At 46.7% G+C, this 18,679-nt stretch overlaps 1 protein-coding gene across 1 annotated transcript in view; it reads left to right on the top strand.

Annotated features, from left to right (window-relative positions):
- Positions 1–18,082, top strand: part of LOC147736825 (uncharacterized) — a 467,810-nt gene extending 449,728 nt beyond the window's left edge. The window contains exon 6 of the mRNA XM_086952705.1: positions 15,227–18,082. Coding sequence (XP_086808831.1) covers positions 15,227–16,566 — 1,340 coding nt within the window. The 3' untranslated portion in view covers positions 16,567–18,082. The remainder of the gene's footprint in view (positions 1–15,226) is intronic.
- Positions 18,083–18,679: the final 597 nt, after the last annotated feature.

An 18,679-nucleotide genomic window follows, 5' to 3' on the forward strand; every position in this document is an offset into this window, starting at 1 on the left:
TCGTAACCACTGCAAGCACGTACGCATCGGGTAACAACCATCTTTGATGCTCTGACAACTCAATCCAACAACCATTCGCATCCAATTTACCCATACTCTCTCTCCACACACTCAACTCTTTCTCTGTAGCTTCAGCTTGAATCGACTTCACACTCTCTATCGTATCTTCACACATTCCAACGTCACCAACCCATCTTGCTGGACCCGCAACATACATTCGATTCATCACATCTTTTGCCGTTTCTTTCGCAACCTCGTCTGCAAACACATTACCACGACCAACATCGTCAGTAACCTTCTTGTGTGCACTGCATTTTACAATCGCGACTTGTAGTGGCAAAGTAAGTGACTCAAGAAGCTCATTCACCAACTGACCATGCTGAATCTTGGCTCCATGCGAAGTCAGGAACCCACGCTCTTTCTACAAGCACCCAAAACTATGAGCCACACCAAATGCATACTGGCTGTCAGTATATATGGTCACTTTCATTCCTTTTGATAACACACATGCTCTCGTAAGTGCAATCGACTCTGCTGCTTGAGCTGAATTATGTGGGATACGTGCAGTTTCAACAATCGTATGCAAAGTCGTAACAGCATATGCCGCAGTCGTATGACCATTCGGAAGCTTGGAGCACGAACCATCCACCCATAAGGTACCATCACACTTCACAAGAGGAGTGTCTTTGAGATCTACTCTCCCTTTCGCTTCTTCTTCTGTCCTGTGAAAACAATCCTGTTGTTCAGAAACATCTATTTCTGCTACAACCGGCAACAACGTAGCTGGGTTCAACGTGTTGCACCTCTTTATGTGCACATGACTTGCTAACAGTGTCAACTCATATCCGGACAATCGAGCACTAGTTAAGTGCTGTCTCTTGGTCCTCTTTAGCAAAGTGACCACTGCATGTGGGATCATTACAATCAATATGTTATTCATTACCAAACCAGCAGACTGTCGAATAGAAACAGCTGCTGCCGCCGTGGCTCTCAAGCAACTCTGCAATGCTCTAGCTACCTGATCCAAAGTCGACGAGAAATATGCACATGGATGTTGCTTGTCCCCAAAGGACTGTGTCAGCACTGACAATGCGCATCCTTCTTTCTCATGGACATACAGTGTAAAGGGCTTACTGTAGTCGGGGGTACCCAACACAGGAGCCGAACACAATGCCTCCCGCAATTCTGACAATCTTCAGACCACGGAACGGGATTCGGTGTATCTTTACAAGTCGAATATGAAATACGAAAATGCTTTTCGATTTTGTTTTTTAAAATCATAAAAGCGTACAAAGAAAAAGACAGTCATTAAAAATAAATATGTACATTCAAGAACAACGTAACTTAAAAAAAAAGACATATCCCCAACCTCAAAGTTCAGTGGTGTGACATGTTATTGAAGGGGTTTATCCCTATCAGGAGTAAAGATACACGGGTTTGTCCTTTAAGGTGAGTAGATTCAAGAGTTGCGACAGTTGTACAATGGATCAAATCTGTTGGAAACAGAGAAACTAATACCACTCAGGCTCAAATAACGACTGAGAAGGGGGCTCACTCCTAAACGACGACAACGTTGCAACTGCTTTCTCAACATCGGAACCCACGATAGTTCCCTTTGCAAACTCAGACTGTATATTGAACAACTCGCAAGGAGCCTGTCCCACATCATCATCTTCCCATTCCTCACGAAGGAAAGTACACACCTTATCGAAAACATATCTCTGCTTTTGTGCTTCCCATTGATGGAAGACATCCGTAACAGATTCCACATCATATCTTAAAGGACGAGTGGCCCATTTACGCACCAGGCGGTCCAATATTTCATTTTTCTCGCGAATCAGGCAGTTGGCTACGCAACTGTTTACCCTCCGATTCAGGGGTCGCACTATGCGACCCAAAGAAAGGAGTGAAAAGACTAGTAACAGTGTTTGTCATTCTCTGTCGAACAGAAGGAGAAGTCGACAAGACGGGAGATAGAGCAGACTGAGAAAAGGTCAACGTAGGAGCAGTAGTAGGGGAGGTAGCAAGAACAGGTGGAAAAGTTGCAGGAGTTAAAGGTGGAGCAAGTAGCGGAGCAGGTAGCCAAGTCAGTGGCCCTTGAGAAGGCTGAACCAGAGGAGTAGGGGCCAACTGGAGAGGAGCTGGCGACTGTGGAAGAACTTGAGGCACAACAATTGGGGGTTGCACAACTAAAGGTTGCGGAGGAGCTGTAGCACTTTGCGCATAAGGGGGTGCGAACTCAATAAGTGTGACATTAAAGGATCTTTTTCAAGTTCTTTTGCTGCATCTTGCTGAAGAAGCGGCAAAACTGGGTAGCATTTATCAATCGCCATTTTACGTTGCCTGTGCAATTGTTCACTCACCTGCTCTTCTTCGTTATCTTTAAACTGTGTAGCAGCTTGCATTATCGAGATACCCTTTTCTCTTTTATTCCTCTTCGCTAATTTAATTTCTTTCTGTTTGGCTTCCTTTCGCCATAGGCGGAAAGAGTCAAACATCGCCGGTCGGGCTTTCTTCTTAAAAAGTCTAACCTCTAGATTATATGAAATTTCTGTGTCAAAACTACTATATTGGGGCCCTTTTAGGACACCGTCTTTCCTAGTATATCGGACCCATACTTCATTGTACGTGATAGGACCCACGCCATGCTTCACGTAGAGTTCATAGGTTGGAGTTCCAATTGGAGGAACCGGACATGAGTCCTCCAATCGGGAATCCCTATTACAACCAAGACAAAACAAATTTCCAAGTCTGCTAAAACCAGGCATCTTACGCCACTTCTCTTTGTTTTCTTTTCCTGAGGCTGCCGGGGTGCGTGACCACATCAAAGCCATCAGTTGAGAGAGAAGCGTTCCTGAAAACATCCCAAGGACCTTGAAAGGAAGAACCCTAGGAGTTGTCATTGCACCAATCTTCAGGATATCCAGAAGAAATCAGAAAAGAAACTGTTCATTGTAAATAAAAGCCTGGCACCATTGATCCACGAATTCGGCCTAATTGCTTCTTCTTTCGCCCTTCCCTCTCACACCACAGTCGAGCAATCCGGAGTCTCTAGTTCTAATGTGAGGAACGCGGACTGGGAACCTTCGCTGAATCTGTGTGGGCTGCTGCAGCTAAGAGAGAGTTGCCGCTGCTGAGAGCCCGCCTAAATTTGAACCTCCGGAACCTTCTCTGAATCCGTGTGGGTCGCCGCAGCTAAGAGAGCGATGCCGTTGCTGAGAGCCCGCCTGAATTTGAACCTCCGGAACCTTTGCTAAATCTGCGTGGGCCGCTGCAGCTAAGAGAGAGCTGTCGCCGCTGAGAGTCTGCCTGAATATGAACCTTTGGAACCTTCGCTGAATATGTGTGGGCCGCTAACAGAGGGCTGTACCCGCTGAGTGCCCACTGTTGTGTCAGCCTGGTCGATACCATCCTTCATCCTGTGGGCCGCCGTAGCTATGAGAGAGCTGCTGCCGCTGAGTGCCCGCACCTTTGCCAACTTTGTATCACCGTGATTCGTCCTGTGGGCCTCCGTAGCTAAGAGAGAGCTGCTGCCGCTGAGTTCCCGCACCTTTGCCAACTTTGTATCACCGTGATTCGTCCTGTGTGCCGCCGCAGCTAAGAGAGAGCTGCTGCCGCTGAGTGCCCGCACTTTTGCCAGCTTTGCATCATTGGGATCTGTCCTGTGGGCCGCCGCAGCTAAGAGAGCTGCTGCCGCTGAGTGCCCTCACCTTTGCCAACTTTGCATCATCGTGATTTGTCCTGTGGGCCACCTCAGATACGAGAGAGCTGCCGTCGCTGTGTGCCCGCATCTTGCTCACCATTGTCGAGGATTGAAAGAGCTGCTGCCGCTGTGAGCCCACCACGGAGCTGCAAGACGAGAGTCATTGCCACCACCAGCCCGGGCGGCCGCAGCCACGTGATGCTGCCGGTAAGAGCCCGCCTGTCCGAGAGTGCCCGAATCATTGTGGGTGCACACTGCGGACCCCTTCAGCCAAGACTTTTGGTCCCTGGGAGTCCGCCTGTCACCGTCTCCGCTTCTTCGAGAAGCTGCGTGCTGTGTCCCCTTTCACTGTCAGGTATCTGGTGCGCAGTGGGTCGCGTAGACCCCGGCCTTGAACTCAGTCAGTGTCACGTCTGGTGAATAAGTTATTGCCTTTTTGAGTCCCTACTGGTTTCTGTGCATTGTAGCTTGTGGCTGCATTTGTCGTGGATACCAGTGTACTGGAAGCTTGTGACTAGGTGCGGTGGTGATGTTGTCGAAGGTGGCCTAGAGGTCCAGTAGGATGATAGTGGCAATTCCTCCCCAGTCAAGGAGGGAGTGGATGTCGTCGATGGCGGCGAGGAGTCCAAGCTCGGTGCTATAATTGCTTTGGAAGCCGGATTGGGAGTTGTTCAGGACATGGTTCGCTTCGATGAACTTGGAGAGTTGGGCGTTGAGGGCCTCTTTGATGACCTTGGCAAGGGATGGGACGAGGGAGACAGGTCTGAGGTACTTTAGGTCTGTCGGGTCGGCAAACGGCTTCCTCAGCAGGGGGGTTGATCTTGGCGTATTTTCAGGCGGCAGGGAAGGTGGCAGTTTTGATGGCGCAGTTGATGGTGCTGCCGCTGCTCAATAGAAGATGTAATACGGGCAAGGAACCGCTGGGGCTCTGGAATGGATGCTCTTCATGGTCTTGAGTGTGTCATCTGTGGTGAGTGGAGTCCAGTTGAGCATGATATGTTGGGGGTAAGGCTTTGTTGTGTGCGATGGTGGCAGGCATTGTAGCAGGGTCTTGGGTGTCAAAGCTGTCGTAGTTATGTCTGAACGTGTGGTGAAGAATGTGCTGAGTTTGTTGCAGAGGTCTTAGGGAGGGTGGGAAGTCTGTGGTCTCGCTGTTGGGCTTGGCGAACTCCTTGACGATGGCAAAGACTTCTGTGCTGTTGTGTGCGTAGGCGTTGATTCTGTCTTTGATGGCCGTTTTCTTTGTGGTTTTAAGGAGAAGGTGGTGTGCGTTGACAGTGGTTTGCTTGGGTTTCTGGGGTTTTGTTGTGCCTCTATCTCTTCTCAAGTTGTCTGCTGTTACGTTTGGACTTGTGGAGGGCTGAAGTGAACCAGCTGGCTTTCTTGAAGTTTTGCTTGCCTGGTGTCTTATTTAGGGGTGCTGGTGTGTCGGCTCAGTTGGAGATCCATTGATGACGGTTGTGTGCTGCGGTGTTGGCGTCTGCTGGTGGTGCGGTCATGCTGAGAAAGTTGACGAGAAGTTCTTCGGTGGCCTTGTTTCAGCTACAACAGATGGGGCGGAGGGGGTGGTGAGGGTGGTGGTGAACGGTTGGAATGGCTAAGTGCACACAGTGCGGGTTGGTCCAGAGGAGTTCGGTGGTGTGGCTGTAGGTAATGTTCCCACTGACGGAGAAGATGAGGTCTAGCGTGTGTCTGGCTGTATGGGTTGATGTGGTGACTAGCTGCTTGAGTCCGATGTTGGCGAGGCTCTGCAGTAGGTAGTCAGTGTTTTGGTCACTGGGGTTGTCCAAATGGAAGTGGAGGTCTCCGAATAGGATGTAATCTGTGGATGCTAGAACTTGGGGTGCGATGAGGTCTACGATGGCTTTGTTGAAGGTCGGGTGGCTGCTGGGGGTCTTGTAGATTAGGGCCCGCCCTTTGCCCGGGCTTTGCCCGGCGCAGCTCCCGCGCGCTCTCGCGACGCGGAGGTCAGTGATGATTTTAAGGCGCCTCCTGGCGCGTCATCCCCCGGCGTCAGCTGCACAGCGCAAGGGCACTTGGGAGATGAAGTCTCTCCGTGCCCCCCGATCTCCCCTCCTCTGCTGTCGTGCTGGTGTTGAAGGAGCGCCGACGGCAGGGAGAGACCGGGCGCTGCGTGGGCGTTGCAGTTTTGGACTTTCCCAGTGGCAGGGACAGTGATTTTCCCCCGGCGCTGACACACTTCTCTAACAGTAGCCCCGTCGTTGAGTCATTCGAGTAAATGGTCAGTTGGTGGGTGTTCTTGAGGATGATGGCTTTGCCTTCTCCTGGTCGGTCGACGCTGTATTTACGGGTGATTTTGTAGCCGCAGGGGATCGCAGTGGTATCACTGATTTTAAGTCCAACTTCTTGCGCCTTCTTGGTGAGCATTATCAATCTAGTATGATTATGAGGTATACCCCCCTTACCCTAAGTAGAGCACTGAGAAATGTAAAGAAATTCTATATTTTTAATCTTGCAAGGAAATGATGGCTTTTTTTAACATGTGTTCCAGAGAGTTTCAGTAGTGGGGAAGTGTGCAGATTCGACATCAGTAAGCATCCTATGTGCCCGTGTAATTCCTGATCTTTATTCAGGCCCTTGGCTTCCTCGGTACCAAGCTCTGTATTATATCTTAAATCGATTCTTTTCAATTTCTTCTCTTGATCACCTCCTCTGATATAAGGCCAAGGAAAATGAGCGAGTCTACAATGCTATTGTGGCATTTTACAAAATCTCCAGACGCTGGTGAATTTAAGTCGCGTGTTTGATGCCTCTCATGTGCTCCATCACTTGCCAATGGGGAACATCCAGTTGGCCACATATTGTTTTCTGTGTGTACATTCTTTCACGTATATATACCCAGAAATCTGTGCTACAGGTTATGAATTGATTGCTTTTTCTTCCTGTTATGCAGAATAACCTCCTTTATTTTGACACCAGATTTGCAAGCCATACATTTCCCTCATTTTCTGAAACCTTTTAGGTTAGATGGCCCCTTTCTTTCATTGGACTTTCTATATAGCTATGGGCTTGTTTGTCCTTTAAGGATAGGGCTTTACGATACGTAATGGAGGGATGTGAGGTAATATCGTGTCCAATCACCTGATCAGCTTTTAATATTTTCCAATGTTTAGAATTTGTCTTGCTGCTGTGTACCTCGTATTGTTTGTAGTCATGAACCTTACTGTACTATCAGGTCCCTCCTTTGGTGTCTCTGATTTGAAAGTAGTTTATTCATGTTGTGGGTTCTCATTTATAGATTTAATTCTGATCCCCTGAGTGAATTTTAGGTTGAGATCAGTTTCTGTCTCTGGATTAATCTTTTAGACATTTCCCTACTTCCGTCCCACAGCAGGGAAAGGTCATCTATATCCCCGATCCAAATCAGCGTATGGTTTGTCATGTTTTCATTTTGTGATGTCCAGACCACCCGTTATGTGCCCGGTCTAGGCCCATATAGCAAAGTGGCTCATTTCATATATTGTCCTATTTTTTACAGTAACATTTCTGCTGTGACCTTTTGCACATATTTGCATGCACGACAATGTTGGATTAGTTTCTCTGAAATTACTTTGTTTACACATCTAGCTTCGCACAACATTATCACGATGCCTCGAACACTAAGTACAAGGCCTCTTGACGCACTATGTACAAATGTCGTATCTTCATCCACGGGGTGACAGGGCTATCTACATATCTAGAACATAGACTAATCTATACGTACATCACAAAGATGCTTTCTATTATAAATAATGAGCATCCCAATAGATTAGTAGAGGAGGCGCTACAGCTGACACCGAGGGTCCGTGCGGGCTGAGACTTCACTATGCAGCGGGCTGGCATCTCTGTGAGGGGGAGTTCAGTTTGTAACCAATACGGGGCCTGCATTCTTCCCTGTCAGGTAATGGGGTGGGATCGTCCCTTAGTGGGGATTCTTGGCTTCCCACCCTCACACACTCTAGATGCACGCAGAGTAGGGAGTGCATAGTAGGCGTACGCCTGATTACTGCCTTGTTTATATGCCTGCATATATACACTGTTTTAGCACCATGGTAGTACTATATCCACTATTTACGTGTTTTTAATCACTTTCAACTGCTTCAATCTTCTGATTATTGCAGCTTATGTATTCTATACAAGAATAACGTTGGCTCAATAAATAAATTGAAAACGCCCTACTGTGTATTTTCTGTATATTTCTCTGAGAGCAAGTAAGTTTGAGTGACTGAGCAAAAGGTTCTGTTCTGTTTCCACGATCCCTGAGTGGTCAGGGTTGTCACGTTCAGAGGTTGCCAGAAACCATTGGCTTCCTGGTAAGGTTAGGGAGGCTTACGGTGGCACTGTGAGCTAGCTGGTCTCTAGGCCAACTCATCCTGCGGAGGTGCCCGGAGCCAGTCTAATAATAATAATAATAATAATAAAGATATTTGTAAAGTGCTATGGCTGCGCCATCTCGGCGTGTCCCCGCGCTGCCAGAGCAATACTAGCCAGGCACTTTGACTGACCCACATCAGAGACCAGCATCGAACTCACCTTTGGAACAGGTGAGTTTTTAACATACACCGAAACGTAGTTTCCGATTGTTGGAGGCGAAGACTGAGCGGGAGTTTATTCCAGCTTGTGGCGGCCATCACTCTAAAAGAGCGACCTCCCATTTTAGCCCTCTTAAAACGGTGGGTCACCAACATACCCATTCCGCAAGACCGCAGCGCTCTCCTCGGCTCATACCTAGTGATCAAATCAGTAAGGTATGGGGGAGCCTTCTGCCATAGGATAGGGTGACATGTCAGGAGGGCCTTAAACAGTATCCTTTCCTTTACTGGAAGCCAGTGGAGGGTCGCCAATGCGACTCTGGATGTCACTCTCTTAGGTAGTCTAAGCACTAGACGTGCCACTGCGTTTTGTAATACCTGAAGCCGACCTATACTTTTGCTGGAAACTCCTAAGAGGAGGACATTCCCGTAATCAAGCCGGGATGTAACCAGGGCCTGGGTCATCGTGCGTCTAGCCTCCAAGGGGAGCAGGCCCAAGGTTTTATTCAGGATCTTAAGCACCCCAAAACACTTCCCCACCAACCACCCAATATGTGCCTCATAGGAAAGTGTGGGATCTACCCAAATCCCAAGGTTTTTCGCTTCCGTACACTGGGTAGGCACTGTACCCAGACAGCTTGGCCACCAGTCGCACGTCCATTTGAGTTGATCACCACCGACCACCAGCACCTCCGTCTTTGAGCCGTTCAGCTTTAGGCAGTGGTTATCCATCCACACTGCTAAGGCCTGCATACATGCTCTAAAGTTGTCGGCTCCACCTGACGGTGCCTGGGAGAGGGTGAGCAGCAGTTGAGTATCGTCGGCGTAGGATACTATCTCTACACCAAACGATTGAACCACAGCTGCTAGGGAGGCCATGTATAAGTTAAATAAGGTAGGGTTCAAGGCCGAGCCCTGCGGCACCCCCTGTTCCAGTGCCATTTCCACAGATTGAAACGGGCCTCTCTGGACCTGGAAACTTCTGCCAGTCAGGAAGGATTTTAACCAGCTGAGCGCCTGACCCGTCACACCTCCCCTGTTCAGACACTGTAGCAAGGTGATATGTGCTACAGTGTCGAACGCTGCACTTAGGTCAAGCATGACCAGTGCCATGGTGTGACCTGCGTCAGCGCCCTGCCGTAGCGTCTCTGTGGCACGCAGTAAGGCAGTTTCGGTCGAATATCCTGCCCGAAACCCCGACTGGGAAGGATGAAGGAGTTTGGCCTCCTCAACAAACGCCATCAATTGTGAGTTCACTATTTTTTCAGCTACCTTCGCGGTATATGGCAGCAAGGAAATCTGTCTCAGATTGTCTAAAACAGCAAGGCTTATGTTGGCCTTTTTCCTTATCGGTAGAACGATAGCCTTCTGTGGTATCTTCCACCTTGACCTCTGCCCTTCACGCACCCTGGAACACTCCGTAGTGACATCACTTAGAATGTCACTGCTGCGAAGGTTCCAGGGTGAGCGCCGTGGTTAGAACGGTGACCTGAGGCGCCGCGATCGGACTGGCGACCAGTGGCTGGTGTCGTGTGCAGTGACTATCTTATGATACTGTACATAATAAACTCTTGGATATCACCATCGTCTCCCTTTGCTTTACTACAATGCTACACCTTCTTCCAGCTCAGCGGAAGGATCTGGGTGCTAAATGAAGTTAAGGACATGGTGAATGTATGGTTCTAAAACCTCTAAGCTCTCTCCCACCACTCTAGGGGGGGCTGGATCATGAGGAGATCCTGACTTCACCCTAAGGCATGTTCTTACAAGCTCCTTAGATGTAGGTACTGTGAAGCACTCCAGCCTTCTGTCAGAGTCAGCCTCCCTCATTTCTACAAAGGCCTCCCCACTTGCAGGACAGCTGGAGAAGGAGCTATACATTTTACGCACCTTACTAGCAAAGAATTCTGCCACTCTGTTACATTCCATGATAGAGTCCGACTCAGGCGCATTGGAGCTGGAAACCGCTGAGATCTCCTTTATAAATTTTAAAAAGCTCTCACTGATTATAGTTTTGTAATGAAGGGCCTTTGCTTCTCTCACCTTTCTTTGATAGCCCCTCTGGGCAAATCTATACTCATTCTTTTTAAGAGTGTCAAAGTCCCTCCGCCAGCTTCTTTCCAGCTTCTTACACTCCGACCTGAGTGACTGCAGGTCTGACGTATACCATGGGGCAGATTTTCTAGCTCTCTTCCCTTGCTTAGCTGTATACAATGGCGCTACTGCATTCAGGGTTTCAAGGATACGGGCTTCCAGATTTAAATTGGAGCTTTCACTATCCGCTCCTCCCGGCATCCCCCAATGCGTAGCTTCTCATTAAATATAGACTGGGAGAAGTTCTTCCACTTTCGGTGGGGATAGCTGTTATCACCCCCCCTCAGGATATCTTCAGCCTCAGTGATACAGATATCAAAAGGAATCAGAAAGTGGTCAGTCCAAGGGAGCGGACTTGGGGCTCTCATCATTATACCATCCCAGCTGGCAAACACTGGATCCAATAAATGTCCATGCGTATGGGTGGGGGTGTGATTTAGCAGCTCTAAATAGTTATCCTGTAATTCCAGTTTAATCTCTACAGCCTCTTTCAGTCGTGCATCCTCAAAGTGAATATTCATATCTCCCAGTAGCATAAACTTACTACGCCAAAGCGCCATATGTGCTACACATTCTTGCAGACTTTGTCTAAAATTGCCTAAACTCCCCGGTGGTCTGTAAAGAAGGATACCCGATATATGACCCTGAGGGCCAATTTGTAGTCCAAACCTGCCGGCCTCACAATTCTCTATCCCTAGAGATTCAAAAGAGCACACAAGAGGCGCTTTAGTGATCACTGCAATCCCCCCACCTCTTCCTGAGGGTCTATCCACCCTGGCCATGCTATAACCCGGCGGTAATGCCTCAATGACCTCAGGGTCTGAGTCCGCCCCCAACCACGTTTCTGTCAGGAAGAGTATGTCCAACTTCTCCTCTAAAAGAAGATCCCAAATTTGCAAACCATGTTTAGGGAGTGATCTGCAATTCAGTAGGGCCCCGTGGAAACTACTTACCCCTGCCTTACATGCTAGCTCTCTCTTAGCTTTAAAGGAACAATGGGGGCACTTGGTGGACGAGATTACCTACAAAGTGTGCCTGCAACAATCCGCAACCGCTGGACGTAATTCCCACAGCTAGCGTCCGTCATAGACTATAGGGACCGCGGAGGATTGAGCAGGGGGTAGGGCACTGGGCCGAGCCCGGTCGCGGACGGGCGCAGACAGGCTTAACTTTGGCGCGCCATCGTCGCGCCCGCTGCTCTCGTCCGCTGCGCGGCCGGATGCACATTGGTATATGTGAGCCGTGCCCCGGAAGTGAAGCTGTAGGTGGGAGGAGTTGCGTCCCTCCGCTCTAGCAGCAGTCTAGGCACCTCATCCAAAGTTTATTTTGTCCAACAAACGCGCAGGTCCTTCGGATTAGTGGGAACTACACGACACACCTGTTCCTTCCACCATACCACAACTACATTTGCATAGTTGGGAGAGAAGGTGCCCGTTGCTGTTCCTGAGATTTATCTGTAATACCTATAGTTAAATATGAAAATATTGTTATTTAGGCAAAAGTCATGGTCCTAAGCATCCATGTATAGTCATATGGAGATATTGGTCTATTGCAAAAAGCGTGTTCATAGGCTCGTAGACCTTGCGTGTGTTGTATGCATAATTAGCAAGATCACATCCTAGGTAATTGTCAAATATTATTGTCTCCTGTGTATATCTTTTGTGGTGGGAAATTCTCTCCATCTATACAATATGATGGGAGGCTCTCCACAAGAATCAGCAATAAATGGTTTTAGTTTATTGCTGTGTTTTCCAGTAAGCGATTGTTGGAGGGCGCTAAACGCCCCCCTTGTTCTTGCATACATTTGTTAGAAGGTAAAAGCATGGTACAGTAGAGGGTAGTGTTTTACACAAATGAAAATGTTGCCATTCTCTTTTCACAACAATCCGAATATAATAATTATTGAAAAGCCTTTAGTTCATAATTGCAAACAATCATTAAAACCACATTCTTGCCCCTTATCGGATGACATTGGTACTTATGTTGTCATTACGTAATGTGTTAATGGCCTCCCTTTGTCCGTTACTCAAGTTGGATCTGATTCTTCCCTTCTTGCGTTGACTGGTGAACAATTTATTTGAACAAGTCTTTGGCGACCAAGTCACTAAAGACATCCAGATTATCATGAGGCAAGTTGGAGTTATATGCAGCTTGCTTTTTGAAGCGAGTTAGGCTTCCCTGATCTATCTGGGCCCTCTTTCCGAGCAACGCTTCCCGCTCTTTCGTAGCACATATATTTCCATCATCCAGACCAGCCAATGTCATGAAGTATCAGCGTCTCTTGAACACAAGTCATGTTTTCTGAATTGGGCTCCCCCATTCTCATGTTCATTGGCTTGGGTCTGATTTTATGTTGAAATCTTAGAAATGGAAATATGTCGATTCTACATGAACTGTAATCTAAGTCCCTCCTGGGGCAGAAATATAAGCCAAGGTTCTGGATATTTAATTCATCCATTGTCAGTTAATGTTGTGATGAGTTAATAATGGAGATTTAATTCATATCTCGCCTTGCTCTATCACCTTTCTCTTCCTAAGGGGTGAGTTATCTTTTTGTCTTCCATTTGCTCTTTCCTGTCTTTCTCTTCCTCTGTTTGTGCCTCTTGCTTTTGTTTTTCCTTTTTTATAATATTCCATTGTCCGTCCTTGTCTCAGTAACCCGTACTCAGTGAAAAAAGGGGCAAGTAGTTTTTTTTTCTAGGTAGTTGCTAGCAGAGTCGTCTGAGTCACCTTCTGAGCTTGATTCCTCGTCTTTGTGTCAATGTAATTTTGACCGCTCTCCTTACTTATTCGTATCATCTTACAAAGTTTAAGACTCTTCCAGGACAGTAGTCTTGCTTTTCCCTTTTGAATTTCCTCTTTTGTAGCTTTTACCTCTTTCTTATCACTTGCTCATCATTCTCGTTGTCCTTAAGTTCAGCTCTTATATTCAAGGGCAACAAATGTCAGGTTGGAGAACTCCATCAGACTGCAGACTTAGAACTGTAACAAAACAACAAGTTAGCAGGCCTTTTCCATCTATGAACTCATGATCTGGAACAACATCCCTGTATCCATCAGGACCGCCCGACATTGCTCCCGTGTAGGAAAGAGTTGAGGACTCCCTTCTTTAAAAATAATTTATGCTCATCCTTGGCTCTAGCTTTAGTCTAAGTTTGCAGTATAGAAATAACATATAGATACATACATAAAGAAGCTGGCCTAGCCTACACTAACGTTTGAATACTTTAAAAAAAACTCTTGTGAAAATGTTCATGGGAGAGTTGAGAATGGTTATCCCACCAGAGCACCCCTGACATCCAGTTAAGATTTTAATGTTGTCTTATGAGTAACAAGTCCACCTTTTAAGCCACTACATGACTGCAAGCCTTAATGGGGATAGTAGTCCACCTAGTAGCAGTCACTTCCTCAAACAGTTAGCAAACGGCACGCCCCATAAGTAGATGAACAGTTCCTGCAAGTTTACAAAGACAAAGTTGAATATGCATCCAGTGTTAAACATGCACTCATGCTCTACATTATCAGAATTGAAAAGGTATGAAAAATAAGACTGGTTTTTGCACCGGCACAATTTGGCATATGGTTTTCTACTCGTGCGGAGACATGGGGTGGGCGAAATTTGCGTAGTCATATTACGCAAAGCTCAGCGAAAAAAATCTCCGTGAGCACGCAGAATTCTGCGAAAACACAGAATTGCTTCTACTTCCCGTACACAATGCTTTTTTCCTGTTCGCGAACACTGTTTGCGTGCTCGGGGGGAAATATCTTGCAAACACACATTTTGAAAGCGTGAACAAGCAAAAAATTCTGCGAAGTTGCGGATCGCGGAAGTTTTGACAATTCGACAACTGCCGCAAGTGGAACTGAATTTACCGCCCAGGCCTAGCGGAGACACCACATAGAAATACCACAGGCTGAGTCCACGTGTGATAAAGATGCATCCATGGCTTTTCTACCCAACATAGCTCTAGTAAATATTTGTAAAGCAGAAACATGTGGTTCTGTGCATCCTTTCATAAAATATTTCTCTGGTGACATCAATGCAAGGAAGATACCCAGAAGTGTTTAATTGTTCTAAGCATATTAGTAACTCAATTAGGTATTCTTTCATTTCAATCAATCAATCAGCGGTTTATAGAGTGCGCTACTCACCCGCAAGGTCCGTGGAGGAGAGGTTCCTCTTGGGTACGTGGAAACATATTCGGTTGTTGAGGTATGTGGGTCTGATGTTGTTGAGGGATTTGTAGGTGTGGGTGAGGAGTTTGAAGGTGATCCTCTTCTCGACGGGGAGCAAGTGGACTCTTCGTAGGTGTTGGGTCATATGTTTGTGGCGTGGATTCTCTAGAATGAGCCTGGCTGCGGCATTCTGGACCTTACCGATTCTTTTAAGTTATTGCACAACCTGTGATGTGCCACGGCTTGCTGCAAATGGAAAATGTTACTCACTTGCAAATACTGTCAGCTTGTCATGTTGCAGGCTCACATGCATCACCCACTTGCTGAATGGTTGGAAAGTATATAGGTTGCTCAGATTAAGCAGTTTATTTTTTTAATTTGACACATATAAGCAGTTGTACTCCGATGGAGAAAACAGCACAATGATTTTAATTGGAGTCTGCGCGCTGGTGCATTATGCCTTTCTGGTATGGGATTACGAGTCGTTCTCCAGATCGAAACTCAATCTTTAAATTAATTTTTTCTTAGTAGTCAGAACCCATCCCATGAGAGATCACCACATGTGAACTGTGGAACTACTAGCAGCAAATGATTGTTTACAGGTAGTAACATTTTCCTTCCTTCCTAGATATTACTGTCTGCCTTTCTCATATTATAACCGTGCATTTCTTTCAAGAAATATTTCCCATGTATAATTCTCAGTGTTCATTTCATTCTGCAGCACAGCAGTCGACGACAGAAAGTATGAATGGGAAAGAGAAACGTAAAGCTTCTGGAGGAAGGAAGGATTTTGCTTATAAAATGACTGAAAGAAAACACCAAGGAATACAGAGGACGGAGAATTTTAACAATAAAACACTACTTGAAAGGCAAAAAAGAATATGCACCGGCCTAAGAGCTTATGCCTGTGCTGAGTGTAAGAAGACATTTACTGGAAAGACGCATCTTTTACTGCACAAACAAACACACAAAGATCAGTATCCCTACACTGAGCATGAAATGAGGTTTGCTGAAAAGGCAACACATGAAAAAACTCACAAAGGAGAGCGGCCCTTTCACTGCAATATCTGTGAGAAAAGCTTTACTCAGAAGGGAAATCTTCTAAAACATCAAAGAACTCACACAGGAGAGAGACCTTATCACTGCACTGTGTGTGAGAAGAGGTTTTCTCGAAAGGGGACCCTTGTACGACATCAAAGCTTACACACAGGAGAGAGGCCTTATCACTGCAATGTGTGCTCCAAAAGGTTTTCTTGGAAGGCGAGCCTTGTACAGCATCAAAGCGTACACACAGGAGAGAGGCCTTATCACTGCACTGTGTGTTCCAAAAGGTTTTCTCGGAAGGCAAGCCTTGTACAGCATCAAAGCGTACACACAGGAGAGAGGCCTTATCACTGCACTGTGTGTTCCAAGGGCTTTACTCTCAACGCAGACCTTGTACGGCATCAAAGCATACACACAGGAGAGAAGCCTTATCTCTGCACTGTGTGTTCCAAGAGGTTTTCTCAGAAGGAGACCCTTGTACGGCATCAAAGCGTACACACAGGAGAGAAGCCATATCACTGCACTGTGTGTTCCAAGCGCTTTTCTCATAAGGCAAACCTTGTACTGCATCAAAGAACTCACACAGGAGAGAAGCCTTATCACTGCACTGTGTGTTCCAAGAGGTTTTCTCGGAAGGAGACCCTTGTACAGCATCAAATCGTACACACAGAGCAGAGGCTTTATCACTGCACTGTGTGTTCCAAAAGGTTTTCTCGGAAGGCGAGCCTTGTACAGCATCAAAGCGTACACACAGGAGAGAGGCCTTATCACTGCACTGTGTGTTCCAAGGGCTTTACTCTCAAGGCAGCCCTTGTAAGCCATCAAAGCGTACACACAGGAGAGAGGCCTTATCACTGCACTGTGTGTTCCAAGAGATTTTCTCAGAAGGGGACCCTTGTACGCCATCAAGTCACACACACAGGACAGAAGCTTTATCACTGCACTGTGTGTAGCAAGAGCTTTGGTCTTAAGGCAAGCCTTGTACGCCATCAAAGAACACACAGGCGACGGCCATGACTCCGTACAGGATATGGAAACTGCTGTAAACAAAAGGTGGTGCTCAGCAGCATCAAGTAACACAAGATGGAAGCCTTCTCAAAGCACTGCCAAAAAACCTTCATTTAAAAAAGAAATCTGATCTTTTACATCATCTAAGAATCTACAGCTAAAGTTAGACCTCTTCTGACATCAAACAATCCTTCCGGACTGAAATCCTCCCTTTCCTCTGAAGTCAGAAGAGCTTTGAGTTAAAGGACACACTCTAACGTTCGCAGCGTCTCCAAACAGAATGTAGCTTCTTCAACGTCACTAACGTCCCTTCACCAAGCAACGAACTTCACAGAGGCTGCTTCACTGCGAATTAAACCTGTCCGACTCTCATGAAATGTGTGCAGTGTTGAGGACGTGTTACCAAGTGTGGATCATAAACTATCCTGATAGACATAACTTCTGGGATTCAACAAAAAAATATTGAAAGACCTGAGCACATGGGAAAAAGAAACTAGGAGAAGAAATGGGAATCAATAACCACTTGAGGACAAAAAATATAAACTCCTTCCATCAAAAAAGCAGGAACATCTACTCCCTGTCAGTATCTTCAGACCGGCTGTGTAAATATTCTGTACAACCCATCCAGGCTGAGAGATCAAAAGAGGATTCGTGGCTGTCCAGATTCTAACAACTTACAAAGGTGGCACCAACCATATCATTCTGCAGTTTCAACAGCCGAGACCGTTACACAATTCATAATGTTTTGAGATGGTTTATTCTGGTGAGAATTCCTTTTTTTTTTTAATGATAATCAGTTTTATTATCATTTTGAGAAGAAAAAAAAAAAGACAGCATATATCTTACACAGTAAAGCCAATTCCATCTCCAACAGACAGTAAAAAAAAAACACTGTTAGGGTAGGAGTATTTATGCAAGCCACCCCAGCTGGAAAGCAGCATCCCGTTACGTGGGACAGCCAAAGCTGGCAATTTAAAAGAGTAGGTTCAGCCATTTGCCCCAAACCCTATGGAACCTCGCGGGACAACCATGTTCCTCCTGGGCCACGCACCCATCCACTCCCTGTTGCACTTTCGCAGGGTAGTGGGGTTGGGCTGGGCCCAGACCGCTGCAATATCTCATTTAGCCACAGCGACCGCCGTACCCAGAAAATGTTTGTCCGCTCTTGAGCCATCCAAACCTTCAAATACACCCAGGAGAAGATGTAAGGGATCGTGTGGAACCTGGCGACCTAAGGTCTGTGTGAGCTCAGATTCCACCTCGGACCAGAATGGGTCAAGGCCAGGGCAAAGCAAACCATATGGTCGAAGTCGGCCGGAGTTTGCCTGCTATTCCGGTGAGAATTAAATTCCCCAAAACTAACTTTCACATGCATTAAAAAACAAAGCAGATTAGCTAATGAAGACCCTGTGAAGAGTATTGCATCTCATTCTGTGATGTGTTTTGTGAGGTCAGTTGTTGTCCTGTTCTAGTGTGAGGGGGAGATTGACAACTAGACAAAGGACACTGTCGCAGGGAGCTGTTTGCCAAGAATGTCTTATTTTATGCAATAAAACTTTGCTAATAAACCAATCTGCCTGCCTGTTCCATGTGGCGATGAGACGGGAGATACTTCAAACTCATCAGTACGTTCAGAGTGTCGTTTTCTATCTTTGTGATTAGTCTGTCACGGAAGAGGGTGGGGAGGAACTAACATCCCCCCCCTGCAGCCCTTCAACCACCAGCCCCTCAGATGTGAGGCGTTCCAGGGTGTAGTTTGCGCCATCACTTTGTTTATTAGAGTAGTGCAAGCGTTACAAGTACAATTTGCACTGTTGATGTTTCAGACGACAACCTTTGAAGTTTAATAGTGTAATTGCATTGGGAACCCCTTTGTCCCTTGGACCTTTTCCTTCACTGAGCGTATTGATTGGCTTAAAATAGTCTGATGACTCTGGACCCTGTGCCATCTGTGAGCGCACAAGGCGTGCCTCTAAACTATTATATCGAAGCAACAGCACTAGTGTATAGAGTCGTGAATCATCCTGGTGAACATTGTGTGTCCCCTTCAAGATCCACCCGTAGTCATCAGTGACCATGAAGCAAGGGGCAGACAGATGCCTGGTGCGAGGCTGCTCTGGGG

The sequence above is a fragment of the Lissotriton vulgaris genome, chromosome 1_2, assembly GCF_964263255.1.
Source record: "Lissotriton vulgaris chromosome 1_2, aLisVul1.2, whole genome shotgun sequence".
NCBI classification, from domain to species: Eukaryota; Metazoa; Chordata; class Amphibia; order Caudata; family Salamandridae; genus Lissotriton; species Lissotriton vulgaris.